This window comes from Buceros rhinoceros, unplaced genomic scaffold (assembly GCF_000710305.1).
Source record: "Buceros rhinoceros silvestris isolate BGI_N320 unplaced genomic scaffold, ASM71030v1 scaffold76, whole genome shotgun sequence".
NCBI classification, from domain to species: domain Eukaryota; kingdom Metazoa; phylum Chordata; class Aves; order Bucerotiformes; family Bucerotidae; genus Buceros; species Buceros rhinoceros.
The window spans coordinates 20,338-47,963 of NW_010419063.1; the positions used below are offsets into that span (position 1 = coordinate 20,338).

The 27,626-nt window shown below is 47.5% G+C and overlaps 1 protein-coding gene across 1 annotated transcript in view; it reads left to right on the plus strand.

The window, feature by feature from the left end:
- The window catches only part of LOC104495730 (plexin-A4), a gene marked incomplete at both ends in the record, with an annotated part of 49,573 nt that overhangs the window by 16,043 nt on the left and 5,904 nt on the right, over positions 1–27,626 (plus strand). The window contains 6 exons of the mRNA XM_010138738.1: positions 4,696–4,930; positions 5,326–5,468; positions 8,252–8,520; positions 12,356–12,422; positions 14,614–14,760; positions 21,814–21,973. Coding sequence (XP_010137040.1) covers positions 4,696–4,930; positions 5,326–5,468; positions 8,252–8,520; positions 12,356–12,422; positions 14,614–14,760; positions 21,814–21,973 — 1,021 coding nt within the window. The remainder of the gene's footprint in view (positions 1–4,695; positions 4,931–5,325; positions 5,469–8,251; positions 8,521–12,355; positions 12,423–14,613; positions 14,761–21,813; positions 21,974–27,626) is intronic.

Here is a 27,626-nt window from a genome sequence, read left to right on the forward strand (position 1 = left end):
CAGGAGTTTGCATCACCATTTGCCATCTCTAGAATCCATAAACATCAGGTCCCCTTCTTCTTATCCCCATGAAGAGTAATTTGGAGAAATAGAAGAGTAACCTGGAGGCCTTTATGAACAGTGAGAAAACTTTCACAACCAAAATCCTTCAGGAAAGTTTACCTCTCTCTTCTTTTTGTACAGTCTGTATGAATTCTAGACACGGATATGAGTTCATATGTGTAACATGTTTCCTACACAACTTATTTTGTTAAATTCAACGCAGTCCCCAGCCATTACTAACAAGATAGTGACTAAAATTTGCCTTTAGGTAAAAGAAAAAAAAAACAAAAAACCAACAAAGATATGGGTGATACTGTGACTGGACTTTGAGGTTTTGACATTGATACCACTTAGTATTCTCCTGCATATCCTTCCTGGAACCTGTGAAAAATGAACCCAGTGATTACATCAGAGGGAGCTTCTCCTCCTCTCACCATTGATTTATTCACTCCTCCTTTAGTGGCCTCTCAGGAGTTTGCATTCCTCAATGGTGTTGCTTGATAAACAGCACATCAGCAAACTCATCTGGGTTGTACCGAGCTGTGGGTGGAAACAAGCAAAGGCCGACGGCTGGCAGCGGACACGTGGATGATCAGTGTTTCTCATTCCTTGGGATCAACTCTTGTCCACCTCTCTGCTGCCCCCCCAAAGCTGTATCTGTCACATATTTATTTATCCCAATGCAATGAGACTGGTACAGGCCGATGGAGACACACTGCATGGCTCTTTTAAAAAGAGAGTTTTCTGGAAACTTTTAGAAAACCAAGAGCTTGTAGTGACCATTTTGAGTCTCATTTGTGACTGCTGCTGGGAGACCTCATACTGGCTGCTTAACTGCCCTGTGCCAAAGTTTGTCATCTGGAAAATAGAGGTAATAATCCTTTCAGCCATGCAAAAATACTGTGACTCTCGATTCATTGTAAAGCACATTAAGACACTCCAAGAGGAACAATAATGAAGCGAGAGATTTTCTCCAAAGCTTTTGAACAAGGAATATATGTTTCCTGTCATTTTCATGAATGTAATTAAACATATAGTTAGTCAGAGACGGACAAAGCCAATCCTGAAGAGAGAAACCTCAAAGTTAGGTGAGCACTAATCAACCCCTTAGGATCAGGGAGGATGAACATCTGGTCAGGTCTTACTAATTGGGAAGATTCCCCTGCTCCTGCGGCTTGGGACAGCTGAAGTGAAGCCATGGAGAAAAAGTTAATCCATTTTTGAGGATGCTGATCAAACAAGAGATGCTGCTGGATGCATGGGATGATGATCTCATTGAAGCCTGTTAATGAGCGCTAGTATGAGGGGCAAGTTACAGATTTCTTGTTCAACTGCCAACACTGAGGTAACGCTTTGACAGCATCTGGGCTGGGAACCTGCTGGGAAGGTCACCTGCACTGGAGACCAGTGCTCAAGGAGAGTTTGCATCTGGAACTGACATGGGGGACCGCTGGGCTGGGAAATGCCTACTCCAGCATGGCACAGCATCTCCGTTGCTTGGGTTGGTACAAAATGTATCCCCATGTTTCACATGAATGTCACTTTGATGGTCAGGGTAATTGACAGGTAGCTCTCCCCGGTCATCCTCCTGTTTCTGCCAATGATTTACTGTGTGACCTTCAGAAAACTGCTGAACAAACCCTTTCTCGCAAGGTGAGGTGGCCTAGATCTGAGAGGGGACCATGGCAGTGAATCAAGCGTTACAATACTGAGATTATTTCTAAGGGAAGGAGCAGTGACAATGACACACATTGATGTCAACATGTTTTTGATCTAGTTCAGCTACTTTTTATACAATGACAGATTTATTTGAACAAATAGAAGAGAATAGAAAGCTTGAGCTATGGCTAAAAGAGATTGACTTAAACTCCGAGGCAAGCTCTTTTCCAAGGAAAAGAATGAGACTTGAGGAAGATCTGTGAGTAACCATGTTGGAGGAGGTCTGCAACGAAGCATTTGAAGGGTTGCTGGTATCTAATGCAGGCACTTGCATGTGGCAATTCACACTGGACTCTTTACATAATGAATGGAGAGATGGTCAAATATAGCAACCAAAGTTCAGGGCACAATTCATCTCATCCTAAGGCAGACACATTTGTTCAGGGCAGACTTGCACTAGGAAGGACACTGCTACAGTCAAGTTTTGCACAACAGGAACTCCTGACCTGCTGCAGGTGGTCCCTAAGACTTTACTGGAGACAAATGGGTTCTGCTACAGAACAAATTAATTTAGAACAAATTCATGACTAATAAGCTTAAAAGGCTGCCAGACTGTTGTTTGGTAATATGGAGGGCCTTGAGTACTCTGTCCAGTTTTGGGCTTCTCGTTACAAGAAGGACATTGAGGTGCTGGAACGTGTTCGGAGGAGGGCAATAAAGCTGGTGAAGGGTCTGGAGAGGGAGTCTTATGAGGAGCGGTTGAAGGAACCGGCGGGGTTTAGCCTGGGGAAAAGGAGGCTCAGGGGAGACCCGATTGCTCTCTACAACTCCCTGAAAGGAGGTTGTAAAGAGGTGGGGGTTGGTCTCTTCTCCCATATAACAAGTGACAGGATGAGAGGAAATGGCCTCAAGTTGCACCAGGAGGGGTCTAGGTTACGTACCAGGAAAACTTCTTTCCAGAGAGGGTTGTGAAGCATTGAAACAGGCTGCCCAGGGCAGTGGTGGTGGAGTCCCCATCCCTGGAAGCGTTTAACAGATGTGTAGATGTGGCACTGAGGGACGTGGTTTAGGGATCCTGGCAGTGCTGGGTGAACGGTTGGACTCAATGACCTTAAAGGTCTCTTCCAACCAGATGATTCTGATTCTCTGATATTCAGTCTTCTGGAGGCTATAAATGGCTTCCTTTAGAAACACTCCCTCATCCAAGAAATAAAGTAGGGCTATATCCACCAATTTGTCTGTTTCTCTTCTAAATGCTCTCAATAATGTTGCACCCTTGCAGGCTTTCTTCTTCAAGAGACAGATTCCCTCAGGTCACGGCTGTTTGATTTGTGGATGGGGAGACCTTCGTGGTGTTGAAATCACCTCTAAAAAGGAACACACGGGGGCTGACTTTTAGACACCTACCTCTAGGCATCTAGATCCCCCTAGAGTTAACGGAGAGAAATGAGAACTTCCACTGAACAAAACGTCTCGTCCTAATGTCAAAGCAGGTGTCAAAAGCAGCTCACAAGTCGCATTCTAAAAGTGCTTTTTTTCTCGGCAATGACTCCAAAGACATGCTGTAACGTCTGACTAACTGAGATGTGCATGTCAAATGTCTGGTGAGAGGAATCCCCCTCGTGGAGACGGGCTGTTCTGTGAGCTGTGAGGATGGACCTACACTGGGGATTGGGGCAGGGTTGTTTGAACCTAGTCTGATACTCCTTGAACGGACTCATCTGACTGCACGGCTTAGAGGAAAACGGCTGCTGTCAGAAACAGAAAACGAAATATAATGGATCTATTTATGGATCCACTGTGACATGAAGAAAGCTGAGTGAGGTGGTGAACAAATTTTGCTGGGAGGGTTTGGGACAAGGGCAAAAGGCAACAACTTCCAGTGCTTAGATTAGCACGTGAGTTTGAACGTGCCACATACCCACACCAAACCTCTGCCCTGTGCAGGCTTTATGGAAGAGTTGGGCCTTGCATCTTGACATAGGTGGGAAAAGTAGTTCCTGCTGCGTTCTCAACTTACATGGGTGCTAGGTTGTTCCTTGGCCACTGAAGATGTTCTGCAAGTCATCAACATCATGCTACAGGAATGGCCATCTTGAAACTCTTATTACCTGGTCAGATGAACTTAGGTTTGGTTTAGTTTCTCATTGTGGACATCGATATCTTTCTAAAGTCCATCCCAAAATGGCAAGAGAAGACCTTGTGGATGGAAATTAGGTACTTCCAGATATTCACTTTTGTCCTGTCCAAGACATACTGGTTACGGCTAGGTGGCTTTGGCTAGGACCTACTGAAGAGAAGCCTACAGCTGGAACTAGAGGAAAACAGACATCTTCTCAGAGGCTGTGACTGGAGTCAAAATAGTTTCTAGGAGGCAGCGGGGTCACAGAGAGTCATGTCCCCAGCAAGAATTGTGGTAGTGAGAAGCAAGAGCAGCTGCAAAACGTTTTGTTAATTCATGACTCTCTGCCCTGTAGTTTCTTCTGCTGGGTCCAACCATTCCTTCTTGGGCCAGTTTCTTTCTCCTGCAACCTAGAGAGGAAACTTGAGTAGGTGCTTGAGCTGAGGCGTGGGAGGCCTGGGATTAATGTGTGTGCAGGCAGTCTGGAGACAGACTGATGAACTGAGAGCCAGTAGGATGAAGGACAAGGCTAGTCACCAGGCTGGGATGGGTGAGGGAGATCTCTTCATAAGGGAGGTAGAAAAAGATTACATGCCCAAACTGGCATGTAACCAGGGCATTGGCACTGGTGAGGTTTGTCTCACCACGAGTCCATTGTTGGTTGGGTTATTGGGCACTCTGACAATGGAGGTACTTCTATATAACTTTTCAGGTGTTTTTAAGTTGTTTGCTATCCAAGGACTATATAGTCCTTTTAGCTTGGGAGGCAGAGCGAGGTCATCATCCAGCCTCAGTCGGGGAGATGATGGTGTTCCTCTGTGTTCCTCCTTGTTCAACAGTTTCAGTGCAACTCTTTCCTGCCTTCCCTCTAGGCTCGTGTAGGAGGAATGGAGTTTTCCCCAGGGATGGTCTACATCTCTCCAGACAGCCCTCTCAGCTTGCCAGCTATTGTCAGCATTGCAGTGGCTGGTGGCCTGCTCATCATCTTCATTGTGGCTGTGTTGATCGCGTACAAGCGCAAATCCAGAGAAAGTGACCTCACCCTCAAGCGTCTGCAGATGCAAATGGACAACCTGGAGTCCAGGGTGGCACTGGAGTGCAAAGAAGGTAGGATGAGGAAGGAAGGCTAACGCAGTGTCAGTGTTGGTAGAAAAGAGGCATACGGCCACGTATCTTTGAGCCAAAATATCACAAGCAAAAAGAGTTTCAAACCCTGTGGATATGGGTCAAGGCTGGATCCAATCTGACTTTGCCTGTTTTTCCTGAGTCCATCCTTCCTCCACCCTGACCCAGCTGCATTTGCTATCTCACAATCCAGAGAGAGCCTTGGCCAGTGTGTCTAGGAAAGATAGACTGCTCTTGTCCACTTTCTTCTTCTTCTCCACATGTTGCTTCCCCACTCGTACCCTAGTCTCATGCATATGGGTCTGAGGGCCTTTCCCATCATGGTGACAGAGATCTGGACTGTCATTTCTACATGAGCCATTCCTTTTTTGTGACAGCCTTTGCAGAGCTACAGACGGATATTCACGAGCTGACAAGTGATCTGGATGGAGCTGGGATCCCTTTCCTTGATTACCGAACCTACACCATGAGGGTGCTTTTCCCTGGCATTGAAGATCATCCAGTCCTGAGGGATCTGGAGGTAAGAAATCAACATCTTCTGCTTCTGGCTCCTCTCATGCCTCCCTGTTCTGTTCTGAATGCAAGAGATGTTGTGGCAGTGGTGGGGATGTGATAGCTTACAATGTCATGTTTTCCCAGGGACGAAACAGCACCTCATTAAAAATCTGGGTTGAAAGGGGACGATGATTGCTGCTACCTTAGATGTTAAATTCTGTTTGATCACTCATCTTTTTGGAGGAGTCTCACAGCTCTGTGTGTATTAGGTGCACCGTATTACGCATCTCCTTGGTATTCGTCCTGCTGGGGTTTGTTTTTTAGATTGGATTTATTAGTTACCACTGCGCAGGGGTCAGGAAAAAATTTGTGTGGCAGAGAAGCATAATTGCCTGTGTCACTCCAGCTTTGCATGACATCACACTACCTAGAGGCCTATTTTTGAGGGAACACCTATAGAAATAACCCGCAGTCACTGCAGGAGGTTCGCCTTTGCTGTGCTTTGTGGGTTGCAGTGAGGTCAGAAGACCACAGACTCATTCTGCCCATACCTCCATCCCAACTCTCCAGACCACAGCGGTGGGAGGACACTGAGACATTGCCCAGCACTGTTGGGGTCTACACACAGCCTGCATCACCTCACTGGTGACAATGAGTTTGATGGGACCTCGGGTGAGGTCTGCCCATGCTGCAAAACTGCTTCAGGCTTTGGCAGATGGACAGGCTGTGCTCTAGGGATTCCTGAGCCCACGAAGCAGGGGATACACCATGGCCAAGGCCAGAGAGGTCATTGGATGAGCTTTCTGCAAAGTTTTTGGCAAGCTCTGAGCTTCAGAGAGGCTCTGGCATGGGCTGGTGAGATTGCTGGAGGCCAAGGCTGGGGTTAGTTGGCAGAAAGGAGGAACAGGAGCTGGCACAGGCAATACCGTGCTTGGCTGGCTGCTTAATCAGAGGTGCCTGCTTGTCTTTGCTCCTTCCCTTCAGGAGAGCCAAAATTAATCAAACTGTATGGAGTGAACCATGAAAAAACCTGATCTGTCAGCAAGGAGGATTTGTGGGGTTGGGTGGGAGGCTGAGTTACACATTGACAACTGTATATATTTGCCTTCAGGGTACAGACAGAGTGGCCTCGAGCTGCTTTCGCTCAGGAAGAGTAGCTCAGCAGCTTCAACAAAGAGCACAAGAGATGAGGGGTGATGAATCTCTCTCTCACATACACAGACACACACACAAACACGTTCATTATACCCTCAGCCAATTTCAATCCCGATATGCATTAACCTCAGCCTCTCAGACCACAGAACAGCATCTGACCCCTGCAGAGGTTTTAGCACGGATGCTCCCGTGTGTAGGTACATACAGAGAGACAAAGAGCTAATGTTTCAATCTGCTACCTTTGATCTCTTCTTTGATTTCATTCATCTCCCTTTTGTTTTTTCCCTTAATCCTCTCTAAAGCTTCAACAGCTCTTTCAGTGTCAACATCTTTGGCTACCAACGTATCAGGGAAGACAGTTCCCATTTTGCTTCTGCCTCTGTAGCACCTAAAAGGAGTTGCTATTTATTGCAGAAGGCCCCAGCATAGATCCTGCAGTGAGAAGACTTCTTTGTTTCCAGTTCATTTGCTAATTAACTGCTTCCAGATGCAGCACAAAATACTTTTCTTGTTATTTTTTTAATTCTCCATAATAACCTGGGGATAGACAATATTAAATGTTCAAGCAAGTGAGTTAAAAATAATTATTGGCGGGACGGGTGGTAGCGGTTGGTTGGATGGTTGGTTGTGTCAAGCTATTTGCTAAGTAATTTATTTGCTGTATGCAAAAAGGAGTTAAGAGCTCTAATTTCCAGGATAAAAAAGTAATGACTCTTTAAGAGGCCCTGCCTTACTTGGTGGTTTGAGCATGCCAGCTTGTTTTGGATTAAAGTGACGAATCTGGCTGGTTATCAATATATACATGCATCAGTGACATGTGTTGCTCTGGGTTGAGACCCTTCAGCTTCCAGGGAATCTTTTTCAAGGGCTGGAACAACTTCAGCAACATGGAGGAATAATGAGTTTAGGGCTGTTTATTTAGGCTCCATTTTTGTCTAGAGCCAGAAGGACCAAAAGAGTAAAACCCACTGTGGAATCCAGGGTCCACTGTTGAAGTCCTAAATTGTTCTCTGCAAAAACTAGCTCACCAGCCTCTCGCAGCTGAGAAATATATTAGAGGATGTTCAACCTCTCTGTCTCCAAACCACCTCACCTCCCAAGCCCAGGGGTCCTACTCAGTGGAACCTCTAAGACAGATCCCACCTCAGGGTGTTCTCTCACACCTTCATCTACCTCGTTCTTCAAGCCAAGGCCCAGCTGTTTCCTCACCATCTCAGCCACTGCCTCACTGCATCTCTTCATCTCCTCAAAACCCAACCCCAGGGTCTCTCACCCATTCTCTTTCTTCCTGACTCTCCTGTCTTCTCAAAGCTGAACACCAAATCTCTGTAAGCAGGTTTCTTGCAGGGAAAAAGAGAAGTTTTAGATGAAGATAGAGAGACTTCAATTTGACTACAATAAAAATAAAACATAGTGTGGTGCCACATCTAGGCACTAGCAATCTCTTTTTGACAGACTGCTCAGAGTTGGAAACGGGATTGGAAAAGAATCATCTGGTTGGGGCTTGGAGGCCTCCCAGGCTTCCTAACCATTAGATGATGTATGGACTCTTCTCCTTTTTACAAGACTATCTTGTAAAAAGGCACGGAGCAAGGACTCACCTGCCTGCTCGACGCAAGATTTTTGGTATAAACTCACTTTCTTCTTGTGCAGGTCCCTGGCTACAGGCAGGAGCGGGTGGAGAAAGGACTGAAGCTCTTTGCCCAGCTCATCAATAACAAGGTTTTCCTGCTGTCCTTCATCCGAACGCTGGAGTCCCAGCGCAGCTTCTCCATGCGGGACCGTGGTAATGTGGCCTCGCTGATCATGACGGTACTGCAGAGCAAGCTGGAATATGCTACTGATGTCCTCAAACAGCTCCTGGCTGACCTCATAGACAAAAATCTGGAGAGCAAGAACCACCCCAAGCTGCTGCTCCGGAGGTAAGGATGCCTGGGGCTGGAGTGAGCTGGGCTGCGCAGGCTGTGCCCCGCTGTCTGACATAAGGACTCTAGTCATCTTTGGAGGAAAGGAGCGAATTTCCACGATTTTTGTTTGTGCAGCAGGGTGTGAGATCAGGATGTACACAGCCACAGTTCACGTGAATCCGTAGGGCTGAAGCTGTTTGCAGAGAGGGTCGAATAAAGCAAGCAGGGCTGAATGAAGACTGAGTCACTCTCCCTTCCTAGTTTCATTTAAGGCTTCCTGACAGAGCATACCTTCTCCTCTTCCCCTCAAGAACCTCTCTGCACTTCCTCCCCTTCCAGTAAGTGTGTCTTTAGATCTTGCTCCACCTCATCCCTAATAAAAAGTAGTCTGTGATTACTATTTATGAATTTACTGTGTCCAGCGTTGGGTCCCTCAGTTCAGGAGGGACGTTGAGGGGCTGGAGCATGTCCAGAGAAGGGCAACAAAGCTGGTGAAGGCTCTAGAGAGCAAGTCTTATGAGGAGCAGCTGAGGGAACTGGGGGTGTTTAGTCTGGAGAAAAGGAGGCTGGGGGGGGACTTCATCACTCTCTACAACTACCTGAAAGGAGGTTGGAGTGAGGTGGGGGTTGGTCTTTTCTCCTGTGTAGCAAGTGAAATGGCCTCAAGTTGTGCCAGGGGAGATTTAGGTTGGACATTAGCAACAATTTCTTTTATGGAGAGGGTGGTCCGGCGTTGGAATAGGCTGCCCAGGGAGGTGGTGGAGTCCCCATCCCTGGAAGTGTTCAAAAGACGTGTAAATGTGGTACTGAGCGACATGGTTTAGGGACCCTGGCAGTGCAGGGTGAAGAGTTGGACTCGATGATCTTAAAGGTCTCTTCTAACCAGGTGATTCTGTGACTGTGATTAAAAGTTACAGAACTAAACCACCTTGGGATTTTAATGTCGATCTTCCAGAAAGCTTCATAAGGGCAGCAAGAACCTGTGCTTCCTTATCCTTATTTTGAACTCTGTGTGTGCTTAAGATGTTGATTTATGCTGATGTTTCCTTTTAATCTGATTGCATTGTGTAGGACCCGTAATTATGTCACATAGAACAGGCTGTATTATATCCCTGGTGAAGCTGTCTCCTGCCCGGGGCTCAGACTGTCCTGCGTTGTTCCTTGTTCATTACTTAACTATGGACACATGGAGAGTCTTCTTCAGCTGCATTGTGGGATCTCCTGCCTCTCCTCGAGCAACTGGGAGCTTGTTGAAGCCAGTAGAAGAGCCGAGCAAGACAACAGAACTGGTTTCATACACGGAACAAGTTTGGATTGGTGCTTCTTGGCCAGGCCTAAGGTCTAAACTCAACATTTCTGTGGGAACTCTCAAATTAGAAACCCACTGCTCTGCAATTAATGTGCTTTCCCTGCCTAGGGAAAAGCTGCCTCTTCTCCCCTCAGGATCACATTCTTCTCCTTTTCACAGCCTAAACCAACCCTTCTGATTCAAGGACCCTAATTAAAATCAGGGGGAGTCTTCTGGAGATTAACGGCCTTTGCCATTGCTCAGAGCCAACTCTGAGGAGCCCTCAGCTGATTATCGTGGATGGCTTGGGCAGGGAAGGGATCTGTGGTGCCGGCTGGGAGGCTTTTCATCTGGCACACAGCCCACTGCGGAGAACCAGCAAGAGAGGGAGCAGAAGGCAATTCCTGGCATTCAGGGCAGCAATGCCAGGGGCAGAGACTGGACTTTGCTTTGGTGTCAGTTGATTCCCTGATGTGATTCAAGCCCTACAGCCTGGCTGGTGCCCTCCCTCCAGCTATCCCCAGGCTTCCTCTCAGTGCTTCTCCTCTGATGCTGGATGGCACTGCCTCCTTCCCACTGTCTCCTCCCTTTATTTTCTCCTTTTTTTCCCTTTCCTCCATCTTTTTATCTTCCCTGATTGTTCACTCCTGTCTTGTTCTGAGCATCCAATGTTTGGTCTTTCTCCTTTTTCCAGCTCTTTTCTAACTCTAGTCATCTTTTTTGGAAATGAAATGTGACCTTTGAAAGGAGAGCCACTTAGACAAAGGCGGCACTTCCACTGTTCCAAGCTCTGATGACACAAGAAGTCCGAAATACGGTTCAGTGCTCTGAGATGGTCCTGCACTGAACAGCACCAGAAGAGAATCTACTGTGAATGGCTTGGTGCCTTGAGTCAGATGCCGGTATGAGGTCCTCAGACAATTATTTGGAGCAGCTGGATTCAATTTGACGCTTCCCCTTTCTCCCTGTGAGTCTGCAGATGGAAGGGAATCTTCTAACACCTTTCTGCAGCGTTGGTTTTAGGGATATTTGACAGGAGGAAGGAGATGGCTGGAATGATTTTCCCTCCTCACCTGTGTCCAGTGTTCATTCCACAGAACATCTACAGCCTCAAACAGATCACAGAATCATCTGGTTGGAAGAGACCTTTAAGATCATTGAGTCCAACCATTCACCCTGCACTGCCAGGGTCCCTCAACCACGTCCCTCAATGGCACATCGACACGGCTTTTGAACACTTCCAGGGATGGGGATAAAAGTCAGAGCAGAGAGCAACAACTCAATGGGATTTCAGTTCTTTTTCTCGCGGTAATGCTAAGTTTGCAGCATGTAATGGGTTCCAGATGTCACACCAGGGAGCATTGGAAAGAGCACTCTTCTGGGTGACGTTTCCTGCGAGGAGCTCAGACCAGCTTGGAATTTGCTAGAACTAAACGTCATACCATGACCAACAGAGGACAGCAGCTAGGTGATGTTGATCGAGGGGAATACAGGGGCTGGTTTGGACCGAGGCAGTCTCCGGACAGAGACACAGCAATGATCACCGTTAGCAAAGGAAACATAGCCTTAATCTGGAGGCAAACTGGGACCGTATCACCTTATTCTCTGGTTGCAGGCAAGAAAAGAGGAGTGACAGAAAACACCCTTATTATCATTCCTTTTCCCACCATCCCCATCATTTAAGTGAGATCTGCCCACAAGAACAGAGAAATCCTTATAGAAACCAAGATAAAGATCAACTGCATTTATGTGGGGAAGGGACAGTCACCTGCTCTGTGTTGGTGTTACAGGGCGCTGCTTTCAGGCGAGGTTGTTGGCTGGTTCCGTGCATACAGCTCCAGTGATGCAAACCCTTCCCCCTAAAGTCTTATGCTCCAGAGGAGCATGAGGTTTTGCTGATGCCAGGACAAGGAAGAATCATTAATTAAAATTCATCCAGGCAGTCAATCTTGCTTTCTTCTTGAACAGCACCAGTACACGGACTGAAGCCAACACAGGTTTATCCTGTGCTCTGTGTCCACACCACATTTACAGGTCCGAGTTGGTCCTTCTGTAGGAAAAGTTCACCATGAAGGCTCCAGATAGATTTTTGTTTGGCCGAGGACAGAGTGTTCAAGGGCAAAAGCATGAGTTCTGTGAATGTGCCACAACGACACATCGAGAAGCATCCCCCGATGCCAGAGAGATAGTCAGTGCCAGATAACTATTCTCTGGTGCTTTAGGTCTGTCTGTTGTAAGTATTTATACCGCCTTCTTGTCACGTGGTCTGACTCTGAGCTCCTCATATTTGATGGATTTACCCTCCCTGAGCTCCTCTGAGAAGGTTCCCTCAAATGTTGCCGTCCCGCTTTTGCTGGTGGAGACAAGCAGGGACTTCCCTAGTCACGGGGGAATGAACAGGATTTGCTTGCAGGACATCCTGATGATGTCACGCCAAACTTCCAATGGGACTCAGAGATCTGGGCAGTAAGATGGGCAAAGCCAATCTTTTGACTAGCCCTTTGATATGACCAGCGTGACTAACTCAGTTCCAATTTGCTTTTTCTCCCTGGCTGATTTTAGGACAGAGTCTGTGGCTGAGAAAATGCTCACCAACTGGTTCACCTTCCTCCTGTACAAGTTCCTCAAGGTAAGAGGAGCAGCATGCCTGGGTGAGCAGCTGCTTTAATATATTTCTTCTTGGTGAGGTTCAGCTGGGGAGTTGGGGTGAAATTTTCCCAAATGTGAAGAGAAAGGCGCTTTTTTTTTCTGCCTTTTTTTTTTTTTTATGGAGCTCTCTGCCTAAGGGGAGAAGGACTCTTTTCTGATAGCTGAGAACAAAAAAGGAACACTTTGTTAGAGAGGCAGCTTGTTGGCCTGACTCCTGTACAGAGGTGGGATCTAGGAGTCTGTGCTGAAATGTGAAGGATTTCAGAGTCTGGTGGAGACCTGTATTGAAAATTACGTCCTTTTACTGGCAAATTCAGATCTTCATCATGTGGTGACCCGTATTTTCTCATTATGATCTCCTCCACCCCAGTTCAGAGGCAGTACTGAGGCCCACTGTCTCCATCATACCCAGTGCCTCCATCATACTTACCTACTTTATGCACATTGTAACCAGATCCTTGCTTAGTTTAACTTAGGCTGAGCCCAAGGTCTTCTTGGCATTAGGCTGTCTCAAGCCTGCCCTGGGCATGGCCATGCACCTTCTGAGCACAGAGAGCTGGATGCACTACACAATGTAAACATGACTGCTGCATCCAGAACCCAGCACAGGCTGGGGCTGCTGCTGCTTTGGGATCAGTGGGAGGGAGCATTGGCTTTGCAGGACACTCATCAGCAAAAGAGTGAAAGGACTTGAGCCCTCTTGTTCCTCCTGGAGGGTCTCCTTGGGGTGATGGGTAGTAATAAAAAGAGTATATCAGCCTTTGAGACATTCCACTGACTGGTGGGTGACAGCGGTTTCCTCTTGGGGATCCAGGCTGAGTCTCAAGCATGCTAATTGCCAAGGCACCAACCTCAGAGCCAGGCTCTCGGGAAGGAGCTGGGCTCTGCACCTCTCCCCCATTCCCAATACGGCTGCTAGATATGCTTCCACCTTACAGCCCTGTTTGGACAGAGTAGATACCCCCTGCCTGGCAGTTCAAGGCTTTACGAATCAATCCCATTCCCCTGAGCCTTCCCCAGGCACAACCAGTGCAAGGATGAACGCATGGGAAAGTTTTGAAGGTCCCTGGAAGGTAATTTCAGTGACTTCAGCATCAGATTCCTGCTTTCAGCTGAAAGGAAAGGATATAAGGAGGTGACTCTCTAAAGAGCTGCTTTTATAATAGGCTTTTTTCACCCCACTCAGCTACTTGTCTTCTTGCCTTAGCCTGAACAGAGGCCTGATAAGGGCAAGAGACAGGCACACAGAAGCAATATGCTGCTGGCAGATAAGCTAATTAAGTGGGAGACAGGTGTAGGGAGCTGAGAAAGGGGCCACTTTGCTTCAGATTATTAACTTGTTTTTGCTGGGATTTACACCGGAGGAAAATGACCTCGCTCGTTGAGTTGGGACACGCTGCAAGAGAAGAGGGCAAGGTGGGGAGGAGGGCAGGAAGGTTGGAGAGATGAAGGGGAAGGGAGGCAATAGAAGGAAGCATGAGGAGGGGTGCGTGGCAGTGAATGTGCAGAGGGAAGGCAGCAAGGGAAGAGGGTAGGAGAAGTATGGGAAGAGGAGTGCAGTGGGTGAGAATGACGGGAAAGGGAAATTATGGAGAGGTGTGCTTTGCTGGCCCTGCCTGTGGGCTGCTTGTTGCTGTCCTGTGCTGGGTGCCACACATCTGACATCACCGATGCAACCATACAGATCCAGGGGCACGTCTCCCCTGGGTCACAGAACTGCTCCTGCTGAGCACCCCCATTTGCCTCAAGCTTGAGAGTGCTCAGGAGGACTGTGGACTCTGCCCAGACACCCAGAACAGGACACCAGCAGTCCAGCTCCTTTTCAGACCTCTCTCCAGGTCCTCTGAAACCCGTCGCAGCACCTGCTCCAGGTCAAAACTCTGACCCGGTGGCAATCCCCTGAACAGATCCTACAAGGCTCTGCTAGCACAAGCATTGCCATGGAACACTGACACCTTTGACCCGTGAGAGGACACATGAGAGGGCTGGTTGCACTCTGTGGAGGTGAAGGGTCATCTGTATTCCTGGACTGTATGGAATAGATTGATTCCCCCTGATGCATCTGTCTTGAGTGGTTGGGGATGGCAAGCCATAACAACCACGGAGATGCTCTGTAGCTTGGTTCTTCTGTTTCTTCTGTTTCACCTCGTGCTTGTTTCTCACCCCTGCAGGAGTGTGCTGGAGAACCTTTGTTCTCCCTTTTCTGTGCCATCAAGCAGCAGATGGAAAAGGGTCCCATCGACTCCATCACTGGGGAGGCGCGGTACTCGCTGAGTGAGGACAAGCTTATCCGACAGCAGATTGATTACAAGACACTGGTGAGTGCTCTGAACACACCTTCCTATAGGTTTGTCCAGCCTCTTCTAGCAGAGGGGCATTTAGAGAAAAGAAGCCAGGAGTGGACATGCTGGAACCCTGGGACAGTCTATTCTTTTAATCCAGCAGGTTAACCCTGCTGAAGACTGACTTGTTGCTTCGCCTACCACAAGGTTTGTGGCTGAAGCATCTGCCTGCAAAGCACATTTGCAGAGGTGGCTGCTTCCAAGCTGCTTCCACTGTGCCCTGCCCCACGCCTAGTACATCTCCAGCTCCCCAAAAACATTGCCAGTTCTCAGAAAGCATCTGCACTCATTGCAGGTCAGGCTGACAGAGCCAATCTCTTGCCATTGCTTGGATTAGGTGAGGTCCAGGAGCACTGGAAGACAAGTGTGAACCTTGGGTCATGAATATGCCTGTGAATGTGAAGAAAATAGATATGGGCAATTTATTCTGCTAGACAAAATACTTCCTAGCATCTCTCCCTTTTCCCTGGAGTGATGCCCACCCTTCCAACATCCCTCTGAGTTGTAAGTCAAAGGTAACAATCTTCTTGCAGCAGAAGGGTGAGGTTGTCACTACAAGATGTCACCACCTTGAGCTCTTCTCTGGTAGGAGCGTGATGTCTGTGGTGGGATTTCTTCCTTCTCACTCTTGGGTCACCCCAGCAGTATCTTTATCCTCCTCTCCCCATCACCTGCATCCTTCTCCCTGGTCCTCAGCACCGGTAGAGCTGGCCAGTGCCCAGCCCAGACACACAAAGGGCTGGTGTTTGCTGGGCAGTGACCGCCCAGGGCAGCAGCCCTTAAGCATGTGGGGTGTCCCCAGTGCTGAGTTCAGGCAGGTCAGGCATGGGCCGTGGGACACTTGTGGTCACAGAGACACTCAGCTCAGAACACGACAAACCCAGAGATGTCCTGAGACCTTGTGGACTTGTCCGTGCAAGTGAGAGCAAATAGTTTTTGTGAGGCTATATTGCAAGGACCTTCACTAGAATAATCCTCACCACGAAAAGAAAAAAACAATCTTCTGTTTCTCCAACAAACATTTCAGCACCAAGGCCTATGTTAGAGATACACAGTGGAGGGACGTATTAGGGCTTCTCTAGAGCTAATGCAGCCATTCCTCTTGAGCAAGCACAAGTCAGAGAAAAATGGACTTGATTTAAAGATTTCAAGGAAGAGAAAATTAATCCCTGTTACTGAGTCATTTCCCTCAGAATGTAATTGTCTGCGTGGTGAAAGATACACATTGCATATGTCCAGCTTTAGCGTCTACTCTGAGATTATACCCTTTCCCCACTTGATTAAAGAGCATCAGTTGAAGAGCATTAGATATCTCTTCTTAGTCTGTTTGCGGGCTTTCACTTTATTCCTTGATACACTAAATCCACTGAGCTTCTAAGTCTCTGCAGGATGAAGATCGCTTTCCAAATCTTCAATGATCCTTGTAATTTGTTTTTTCCTATGTCTTTGTTCTTGGAAGCCCCCAATCCCAAATTGTAGGATGATTAGAATATGCTCTGAACTTAACAGATAATTTTATTTGCACCTTTAGTTGAGGGACATTTATCTCACTGAAATTTAGCTTGCTTTGAGAGCTGCATCCAGTTAGTTCCTCGACCATCTTAGCTCTTAGTTCAGCTGGGCTCACACTAGAAGTGCCTATTTTTCTTCAACAGCTACAGTCTAGAGCTGAGCTTTGGTTGGATCCACGACTCCTGACGGGGTAGAATTTATTCTTAAATAAGACCACAGTTTTATTTTGCATATTAAAAACGTGACTTTCCTATTAAAACAGCAGTGTCATGTTCTTTTCTATTGCGTGTGGTCGTCTGGCAGTTTGGAGGCCTGATCTCACACGGAGCGAGTGAGCAAAAGGAAGGAAATTCGGACACAGAGCGATCCCTTTCACCAAGGGAAATCCCTCCGATCCTTTTAGACTTGATATAAAGCAGGCAGCAAAGGGTAGTAATTATACATCAGCCTGAACAAAGCTCTCCTCCACTCGCTTTGTGTTGTTTGATGTTAATCAGCTCTCCCTCTTACATCTCAAGAGCAGACAAATATATCCCGATAGGAATCTCAGCAGATTTACAGAGATCAGCTTCGCTGAAGGAGATTAAGAAGAAGCAGAATATGAATAGGATCGTTCTCCCTTTCTGTTTCTCTTTATTTCTGTTTTGTCCTTCCTCTACCTTTCTCAAGCAGTCTGTCATCTTTTATTAAAAATACATAGTATTGAAATAAAGCAAGAACTGATTCAGTATTTGTGATACAGGCATTCCCTCGGTGTTTCCTGCTCTCTACCAAACGTACCTGGTCACCACAGTGACTTTGCAGTGCATGTGGCTAAAATTCATTGGGTTGTCCATGTTTCATGAGTGCTAGATGACTGCTTGACTGAGTTAAATCACAGTTCCAGCAGCGTGGTACATCGAAACAGGCTGTTTATTGTCCTTACTCCAGAAAACCAAGGCCAGGTCTTCTTTCAGAAGGCTTTTATTTTTTAACCTTCATTAATCATGACCAAATATTTTAAGTCATGCTTTCAAATATGGTTTGAGTGAAAGGTAGATCCAAGGAAATCAACTTACCCAGGGAGAAAGAAGCAGACAGACTTTCAGACATCTGGAATCGCTGATTTTACAATATACTCCTCATTCACTAGGTTGAGATTGTTTTGGTCTGATTTCTTTCCAAGCCAGATAGCTCTGATTTGCTGTCTGCCAGGTCCTGCAGTCCCCCAAGGAAGCAGCCTCAAGGTCTCAGGGTCCTTGCTGTTTCTGTGCTTACAAGGGGTTTTTCAATACAGTAGAAACTAAGCTAGTTACAGATGTGATTTGCAAATATAAATGTGTTGCAGCTAAGTGGTAGGTCTTCTCCCAAGCTGTCTACCTCAGAGAAACACCCTCTTGTGTTAACGTCTTCGCTAGCAGCCAGTGCTCATCATCTCTGGTCTGCGGTGTTATTAAAACCCAAGCTAGATCATTCCATCTGAGAGACAAGAAGATCTCATCCCTGCTGACTGCCATCTGCTTTTGCCAGAATCCATGACTTTTTAACCATTCACCAAACCAGAGACCAGATGCAAAAACCTCACTCCCTACTGCCACTGCTCTGCTGTCACTGGGAGATGAAAGACTATCCATCTCCTGCAGCAGCTTCATTTCTGCTGATACAAATAACATAGGACAGCAAAGACCTCAGTGTGTGTCAGAAGCTGTCAAGAATATTGGCTAATTAGTCCTTGGCAGTATTAGGCAAGAGCTGCCCCATACGTCTTGAGGGGTAGCATGCTCTGCGTGGTCCCTGACCACCTTGGTGGCTCCAGTGCTAAGAGCCCAATCGGATCGTCTCTCCTGACAACATATTGCAGATGGATAAAGATACTTTCAGCTGCCTTTGGTTAGGGCTTCTCAGGGAATTCTTGTTCAGGAAGGAAGCCACTACCAGGGTATCGGAAGGCTTTCCTATGCTTGGCTTCTCTGGAGGTCCTTCTCCTCCTTGTTTGCTGCCAAACCTCACTGTATGGTGGCCCTGTTGAATCTCCCTTAGCCCAATCCAGAAGGGAGAGAAAGATATCTGTCTCTGGGGCAGAAACCATGGCGACATCGTGGTCTCAGGGCAGACCACTCAAACACTGCAGAGAACTCAGAGCCAGGCCTATGTCCTGTATACTATATACTCATACTCAGGCCATATGAGTAATCATGAACGGTGCCTTTATTATTTAAATCCAGTCATCTGTAGTGGAGATCAGGGCTTAGCTGAGCCAAGAATTGCACGTGTGTCTATACATAGAGACAGCTCATGGCTGGAAGGGCTGGCAGACAGAAAAAAAAAAAAAAGCCCAAGGATGTAGAAAAAGGTCAATAACCACAAATCCAGTGAGATGCCATGCCTCAAGGTCATACACAGTCAGTGGGAGGGCAAGGCTCAGAGATCACTACTCCACTTGCTCCCAGTCCCATACCTTTTCATGTTGACACCCTCTTGGTGTCCTCTCAGTGGCAAAGCATTCAGCATCTCCTTGAGTGACACTAAAGTCTCCCCCCCCAACCCTTCAACCACCTTGCTAGGTCTTCCCCATGGGGCTCAAAGGCAGGTGGTGGGTGATGGAGGAGTACCAGGGGATACATTCGGGAGACCAGCATTGCAAAACTTCCTTCAGAGTGACTGATCATGCAGGAATACAACACAGACCATCTCAGGGGTCTCTTCCCCACCAGTGGACAGCAAGACTTGTGTTGACATAGCTGACCAGGAGCAATGGGATTAGTTCTCTGTCTTATATCGGTTGTTATGAGGACAGCTCTGGGTGGAAGCACAGGGCAAACCTTTCTCTGCCAGTGAACTTGGAGCACCTGACCTCTGCTAAATCTGTGAAGCCAATGCTTAGATTCTTTGCTGCCGATCATCCCCTACCAGGGACGATCTGTAAAAGCCTGAGGTGACAACAGAGAAAAACCGCAGAAGTGGTAGAAATCTCTCCATTGCAAACTCCTCAGTATGATTAGGAGCTTCAGTCTGTTGGAAGGGGAGCAGAGATTTTTCAGCCTGAGGTGTGAGGATGACTTCTGCAGTGCCCATGACCATCTCCAAAGAACAACTATTTATTGTGTGGAATAAACAGATGTAAAATTCCTGAAGTTTTTGTACAGAGAAATATTTAGTGTTCCACGGGAGAATGGTTGGAAAGCACCAACTGAGAGTTGATGTGAAGCCCGGGGCATATATGTCAAAGGCTCTGTGCTCTGGGAAGGGTGCTGCTTTCTAGAAGATATGCTTGAATTCCCTAAAACTTTGAAAGGAGCCTCTTGTCTGTCACTGAAATGAGCACACTGGAGTTCAGGTGTTTACAGGTTCTACCAGCAGCCCCCATCTCTGCTAGCAACCACTAAGAGCAAACTTTTGAGATGTTGCCTTCCCTACTCCTTCTTCCAACTGAGCTGGAAAAGAGGAAAGCAAGGACCACTGTAGTCAGGAGACGAGCAATTGAGGCTCACTCAGGTAGATCTGACACCTTCCAAAGTTCATACTCCGTAAAATTCAAGGATAACCAAGTTATAACAGCAAATCATCATTGCCAGCTTCCAGCTGGACGACAGTCTGCATTACATGGTCGGTACTGATGCGGTGGACACTAGTTGACACCTGCAGGAGGTATTGGGTCTCCTGGACCAGGGTAGCCCAGATTATTTTAAAGAGCACTAAGTGCCTTCATCTTGGGAATGGAACCACAGGTGTTTGCATCAGAGATGAACCACACCACAGAACTTGCTCCGACTGCTGTCAGCTGAGCTCAGATCACTGAGTCACTTAGTCCCCGCAGAGTCACTTGGTCTCCAGGACCATGCCTGGTCCCCATAGCACTCTCAAAAGAGCTGTCCTAGAGCTTCGTTTCCCACAAGTGTGTAATGGGAGGGGGGCAACTAATCACCTCAACACTGGGTGCATTTCAACAGTGCTTTTTATGTATGGTTCTGTGATCCTTTGAGATGAAAGATGCCACAGAACTGTAAATCTGTGCCATTGTTATTATTATCTGAATTGATGCTTCTTCAATACTCCTGGAAGTGACATATGAATAATAGCATTATGATCTAATCAATATCTCATATTTACATCTCGCCTTTCATCCAGGAAGATCACAGAGCTCTTTGTAAGCAGTATCTTCACAAGTCCCTCTTAGCTGAGCATAACGGCTCCAAAGGGAGCCTGGTGAGCCAATACGTAATTATACTGATATGATTTCACCCAGTTGCAAGCCACTTTGAGATCCCACTGCATCTTAGTCATTTAAGATGGAAAATGATGGAGAGTCCAGTACCTATTGCGTACTACAGAAGGGAATCTACAGTCCAGGTACAACTTGTCTAAGGCACCAAAACTAACATGTCTGCACTTGTAAAAGTGGCACAGGAACATTTAAGGATTGTGTATAGCCAGGAGCACCACTGAACACTCCTTGTGAGCGCAAAGGTGCGATAAGTTTGTAAAAGTTTATAGGCTTCACAATCCTGTGACCAGAAGAGAGCAGAATGCTCGACATAGGCATGGCCACACTGCTGTGAACACTGTGCGTGTGTGTTTGAGGGATCCCTCTCTCACTACCCCATAAAATTTGCATTTACTCTTGGACAGAGTCTTTGGAGAAAATTATATTCTCCCTCTGAGAAACAAGAGGCTTCTCTAGTTGGGTCGATTTTCTTGTTCTATTTGTGAAAGCAGAAGTTGTTGGTTTGTGTTTCATGTTTAAGAAGCTCTGCATCTCAAATTAATACCATTCTTCTGAGAAGGGTCTGGATCAGTCCCATGGCTGTGCAGAAGATGGACAGGCTTAAGTCTGAGAGCACTTTTACCTGATTTGTCAAAGCCAGGTGGCAATGCAAGGAGGCCGCTACTACATTAGGTTACCTTGCCAGCTCTCTAGGGAGCATGGAATGGGTCAGAGGCCAAGAAAAGCTCTGGACAGCCCTTCAGATATCAGTTCCGCTCCAACCAGGGTCAGCCTGATATAATTTTTAATGGTTTCTATGAAAAGAGTGCATCAGTGACCATTGTCTGACCATTCAGCTTTGGGTGAAAGCCATTTTTACTGAAAGCACCAGAACCTGAGCTGGTATTCATGGGCTTTCTGTTATTAAGTACAGTGAAGATACCAAGGAGATGACACTCAAATCTAAGGGGCTGTTTCCCACAGGTATAGTAGTTTCACAGGGAAAGGTGGCACAAGGAACAAGTTCAGGAAAACCTAAGCCCTAAGGCAGTGACTGCGACTAGTGACTCAGCACTTAGCTGAGAGCCAAATGCTGAGTTACCTTTAATTCACTGAGCGCAGACAGTGGTTGAGAGCAGCAGAGGTGTGGATGCCCTGTGTGAAACCTGATCTGTGTGTCCTCTGGAAGGAGGGAATACTCTTGGCACACATTTTCCCCTTATCGCACCCTAGATCCCTCTGGCTTGCAGGACAAAGGGACCTGCAAGAAGGGCAGCCACAGGGTGCCCGTGCTGCTGTGAAATGTGTGGTGGGTCTCACTGTCTCTCTCTCAGGTCCTGAGCTGCGTGAACCCTGACAACGTGAACAGCCCGGAGATCCCAGTGAAGATCCTGAACTGTGACACCATCACGCAAGTCAAGGAGAAGATCCTTGATGCCATCTTCAAGAATGTGCCCTGCTCCCACCGGCCCAAAGCCGCTGATATGGACTTGGGTATGTGAGTGCACAATGGGCCCTGACTGCCCCTGGGCAGGGGTGGGAGGGGAAATGGGAGACCACCAAACTCAAATCCTGACTGTTTGCTAGGGCAGATACCACCTCCCCAGACTAAGTGTACCCTCGGGGCTTGTGCAAGGCAGAGGAGCAGCAATGGTGAGAGGGCAGAAAAGACCAGTTAACTTGATGCGTATGCTCCTGGATTAAAAAGACCGGTAACCATCACGCTTTTCTTCCCACATAATTCAGCTTGGAAAAGGGTATGGAGAAGGCATGACTGGGGCTGTTCTCACTGTCCTGCAAAAGACTCCTGGAAAAAGAATACCGAATGCCCAGGGTGATGTTGTCAGCAGCATTCAGGCTGCAGTGATCTATTCCTAGCTCTTCTCTGAACAGTGAGGGTTTGGATTATATCTTTTCTTGCAGAGATAGTCACAGCCCAAGCGGTATTAATTGCTCATTGTGCAGGCACGGGAAAGGGGACAAAGCATCCTCCATTCAGTGGGATGCTCCATCTCACCCCTGACTGCTTCCCTCTCCTGCTAAGACCCACCACCACCATCAGGGCTGGGAGCTGCTGCTCTGAATTTTCCTTTCTGCAACGGACTAGGAGGTCTTAAGGAAAGACTGGTCCTTCTGTTTATGAATTCATGCTTTGCTCCTTCGTGCTCCTGCTTGGTGGGTGAAAAGGGCAGCATCAGCTTCGTTTGCATTTCTAGGCAGTTGTGCTGTTGAGTTCTGGGGCACACTGGGAGCTGTACCAGTGCAAGGATACCTCTGAGGCCAAAATCCATTACTGCCAAAAATCTCATGAAAGGATGCTGAGAGGAGCGAGATGTCTGAAGTTGGGGTCCAGAGGTAGATGTGATACTACACCTGAATGCTGCTATAAAAGAATGTAGAAAAATCTGCTGAGAACATTGCTGAGGTGGCTGGTGAGGAGCTAGGGACTGCATGGTGGCTGTATCTGCCAGACTTTGCCATCAGTGACCTTCAGTGAAAGAGACTTCAGAGAAAAATGATGGAGTCTATAAACGCCAGCAAAGTAGAAAAGGAACCAAAGGGAGGAGGAATGGACTGATGCCAAGAAACAATTCACAGCAATGATGGAGGCCGGAATGAGAGGTCAGGGATTAAAGTGAAGTGTCTATATGTGCGTGCACGTGTGTAGGGGAGGAGGAGATTCCTGACAGAAACTGCAGCAAGATCCCTTCTCATGAAAGGCGGTTAGAATAATGAAACAAGCTGCCAAAACCAGCAGCAGTAAAGAACGGATCATACCGATCATGAAGAAAGGACCCAAGGTGATTCTGGAGCTTCTGTGAGTTGTCTGGGGAGTGGTGAGTGCTCAGCTGAGCGTGAGGGCAGACAGGGCAGGGTGCCAGCTCGCAGCGGACCCAAGGAGTGGGGTTTACAGCCAGATTTCTTGACCGGTCTGACGCTGGATGGTGGTCACACCGCTCATTATGTTCGGACCTCAAACTGGGTGTGAGTGAAATACTTTTCACTGTTTCACTCTGCTGTGGGCATGAATGATGCCTCCATAATGGGAGGCAGGAATTCTACCTGCATGTTGCAAATACCAGGGATAAATCGGTGTCGGCTGATTTTACTGTAGCTCTGACAAGTGACAGATGCAGAAGCGTGTGTGTGGGGGGTCCCAGCTGGAGCCTGACAATTTTGCATCCAGAGTTGCTGCTGCTTTAAGAAATATTGACCAGCTGAGTGGTGCTGAAGACCAGCAAGCTCCAGAAAGTATTTATGAGCGTGTGCATCCCTCAGAGGACAGACTTGTCCATACTGACAGGAGACTTATTAAAGAGAAGCTCTTTGGCCGATCGCACTGATGAAGCAGTTGGAGGGGAAAAAAACCAAACCAAAACTCAAAAGAACTGTCATCCAGTAGAATAGTCTTGCTAGCAGCAATATGGTTGCAGGCTCCTTTAGCATAGCAGTTAACAAGGTAGGAGGAGCAGCACAGGAACATCAGGATGCGCACGTCCAGCCACAGCTCCAGCCCAGCCTCTTTGCAGGGAAAGATGTTTGTTGGCACCTGGCATCCTTGGGTGATGGTGAAGGCAGCAAGGGGAGAGCAGCAAGCACTGCTGGCCCTTAGGAAGGAGCAGAGAGCTCTCAAGATCCACCTGCCCCAGGCTGAATGCTCAGAACTGCAAAGGCGCCAGTCTGTGCTAAACTGTAGGTCAGAGCAGATGACTGTCATCTGGCCTTGAAATCAAAGGGTTTCCGGACAGCAACACCATTTTCTGTTACCACTACAATTTTCTGGGCTTTCTGTCCATGCTAAGGCCAGATTGCTCACATGGAAGAAAGCAAACAAGCTAATGAGTTGTTTCGAGTTGTTAAATGCAGGGTAGCTGCAGGCAGAGTGACTTGTATGTGTTGCAAATGGCATAATGTTTTGCAGTTACCCAGACAACTCATGGAGGGGGTCGTTAGCTGAAAGCACTTATTTTGGACACCCTGAGGTTAGATTTTAGTCCAAAACCTAAATTGCAGCCCTCCGAGTAAAGGCTTCTTTCTGATTTTGTTACTAGTTTTGAAAGCCTTCACCATAAATAAAATAACTCCAACTTTGGGGAAGCGTTAGGGTGTGAGGATCAAAGAGCAGGAATTCGGCTTCGTGCTGACGCATTGAAACTTCCCTGTGCTTCGGCTGTTTTTTGAAAGAGATCACCGAGGTGATGGCAGCTTCATTTTGGACCATGCCAGGCGAGCTTTCACTGCCTCACCACTGGAGCAGTGCTGAGATGTAGGGTTCAACCTTTAGGAGCTATTTAAACTGGGTCTAACTCCAGTATGTATATAGTAGGGCAGACAACTTGTGTACTCAAGATTAAACATTTCCCAGGCATCTTCCATCTATACATCCCGATACGAACATTCCCCCCCAACCACGGCAGTGATTTCTCCACCCCAGAAACAGAGCTGAGTTCCTCCTCTCTTCCTAGAGGTCATCACATATGAGACATTTATTGGGTTTTGTTTCCTACCCACCTGGTGGTACCGATGCCTACAAGAGAAAGGGTTTTTTCTCCTGTTTCCTGAGTCAACATGTATCTCACATGGAAGTTATTGGGAAGAGTAAAAATACTCGTAAGACTAAAAGCAGCCCCTGAGCTCTTCAGCCTGATCCTTCACAGGCACAAATGATCATGAAATAAGCATCAAGCCTGGCTAAGCCACATGCATTTGTTCCACGTGCCGTCAGTGTGCACAGTGAGGCACAAACCGTTCCAGAGCCCTCCATGGGAGGAGCAGAGTCTTTAGGAAAAGGGTGGGGAGCACAGCATGGCATGAACTGTTGGCTGAAGTGGATTGTGTCCATTGTGACCTAGAAAAGCCTGGAAAGACTGGTGTAACTGATGGCGACTAACTCAAATGAAGGCTCTTGGAATGAGCTGGCAGGTCTTCCACCCACCTGGGTATTTCAGTTTCTCCTGAAAAATGTTCTCTCTGCTGCACTTTTATCTCTTGTTCAATGGGCATCTTCAAGATGACCTGGATCAGAGGGAAGGGTAACATTTCCTATAGGATTTGAGGAGCAGGAGGGCATCTCTCTGTAGAGTCATTCCCTAGCCAGGCATTGCCACAACTCAAAGAAATGCCTCTCTGTCAAAGGCCCCTGGAATTTCCTTCTTCTCAGTCAAGCTGAACAGAAAGGTTGTTTCTTAAAAAAAAAAAATAAGAAGGAAAAAAGAAAAAAAAAACAGAAGTAATTCCTGCGTGCAATAAAAAGATACACTATCTGCTGAATGAAATATAAAGGCTTCACAGCAGCTGTCTCCTGAGTTTGCATTTACCGCTGCTCCTGATTGGAAGGCTTGATAAAGATAATGGGATTTTTTACCTCCCTCCCCCTCTCCCTCCTTCTCTCCGGAAGGTGGAAGTGTAACAAATTGGATTGGAGTATGTCTCTCCTTTGTGCTGGCTCGCAGAGGAGTTCACAGATCTGATGAGAGCGGGGACGGGGTGCTGCCAGCGAGGACAAAGCTAATGGTTTTCGCTTAGCACTGTGAATATGGATGTCAGGGTCACCTTTTCCTCCCTTGTGCCCTGTGCCCTCCCTTCCCATTCCCTTGCTCCCAGCCTTTGCACTTCCCTGCAGACCAGTGTGTGACGACCTCAGCTGGCCTTGTGGAGAAGGAGGGCGTGCAGTGCTCCTGTGAGACTAGGAAGAGTTGGGGGACCACAGCTGGGGGTCCTTTCCCTGTCAGTGCTCAGATGCACAGTGAAGTGGGTTTTATTTGGTTAGGGTGAACGGGTGGCCAGACTGAAGCCAGACGCATTGAACCTGCTCTGAACCTGCTCTGCAGGGTGTTTTCCTCTTTGCCTTCCTCAGGAGAGGGTCTTGTGAGGAGTCAGACCGGTCCTTCCTCTTCCTCTCATGGGCCCTTCCCGCAGAAAGGCCAAGAGGAAGGTCCTGACAACTCCCTGTGCCTCTGCAGGAGCACAAAGGGCTCGACAGGATATCTCATGATTTCCTCAGCTCCCCTGGAGCAGAGTGGAAGCTTCTGCTGCGGTGAGGACCTTGTCCAGCCCTTGAATACAAATAAAGTACAGAATGAGGAGAGCCACGTCCACCCCTTACATCAGAGCCGAGTGCCGCTCTGAACCGAAGCAGTGCGGGAGAGATTGCGTGTCTCTCCCTAGTGACAAGTCAGGAGAGAGAGGGACCATAGGGACACGCAGAGCCCTGAAGGAGAGAGGTCAAAGAGGTGCCATCTCCAAGAGACCATGATGAAGGCACATAGGAGACAGACCCTGTGACAGTAGAATTGGCTTTGGCACCCAGTGGAGCACTTTGTGAGAGCACCATTGCCCAGCCCAGCCCAAACGTCGGCATTCTGCGCCCTTCCAAGCAATGTCTGGGACCAGTCATCTTCCAGGAACCCACTTCAAACAGGAACAAACAGGGAGCAGCATCACAAGGATGATGTAGGTGAGGATCTAAGGAGCTGGAGTAAACAAAGGGCAGTTCAGGATCCGTGCGTAGCCAACATAACCTTTGCGTACTCTCGGAGTATCTCCAGCCGAAGTAACGGGGGACAATAAACAGAGCAGCTGACCTCTGCCTGCTAATTTAAATGAATAGTAAAAGCAAGGGCGGCTTTCCCAATACATTTTAATTATGTGATAAGAAAACTGCTGAAACCAAAAGAAATTTGCAACAGTCCCTGCATTTTTATATTAGGAGAAATAAGGAGGGGTGGCAGGTGATGTCTCTGAATCCAAGAGTTCATTTTAATTAACTCCCACAAAAGAATAGACTTTCTGCTTTGTCTCTGGCTAAATGGTATGTGCCTGGGTCACTGTGACTGAGACATGACAACCCAAAAAGAAGCTTTGGATGGTCCAGGTTGTCTGTGGCTGAGCCAAAGCTTTCCCTGGTGTCCACAGGGATTTTACATTTCTCTCCTTTTGGCAATGTTTCTGTGTTCCTGGCCTGTAGGCAAGTCTGTGAGCTCTCTGTGGGGAACGATCTTTAAGATTGGAGCAAAAGGTGGTACCCTGAGAAATGATGAGGTGCTCCAGTCCTGCAGAAGGACAGGAGCATTGAGCATTTTGGGGCAGAGGTTGGAGAAGTGGACACGGTCAGAAACTGGAACCCTTCTGCCCACAGGCATCCTGC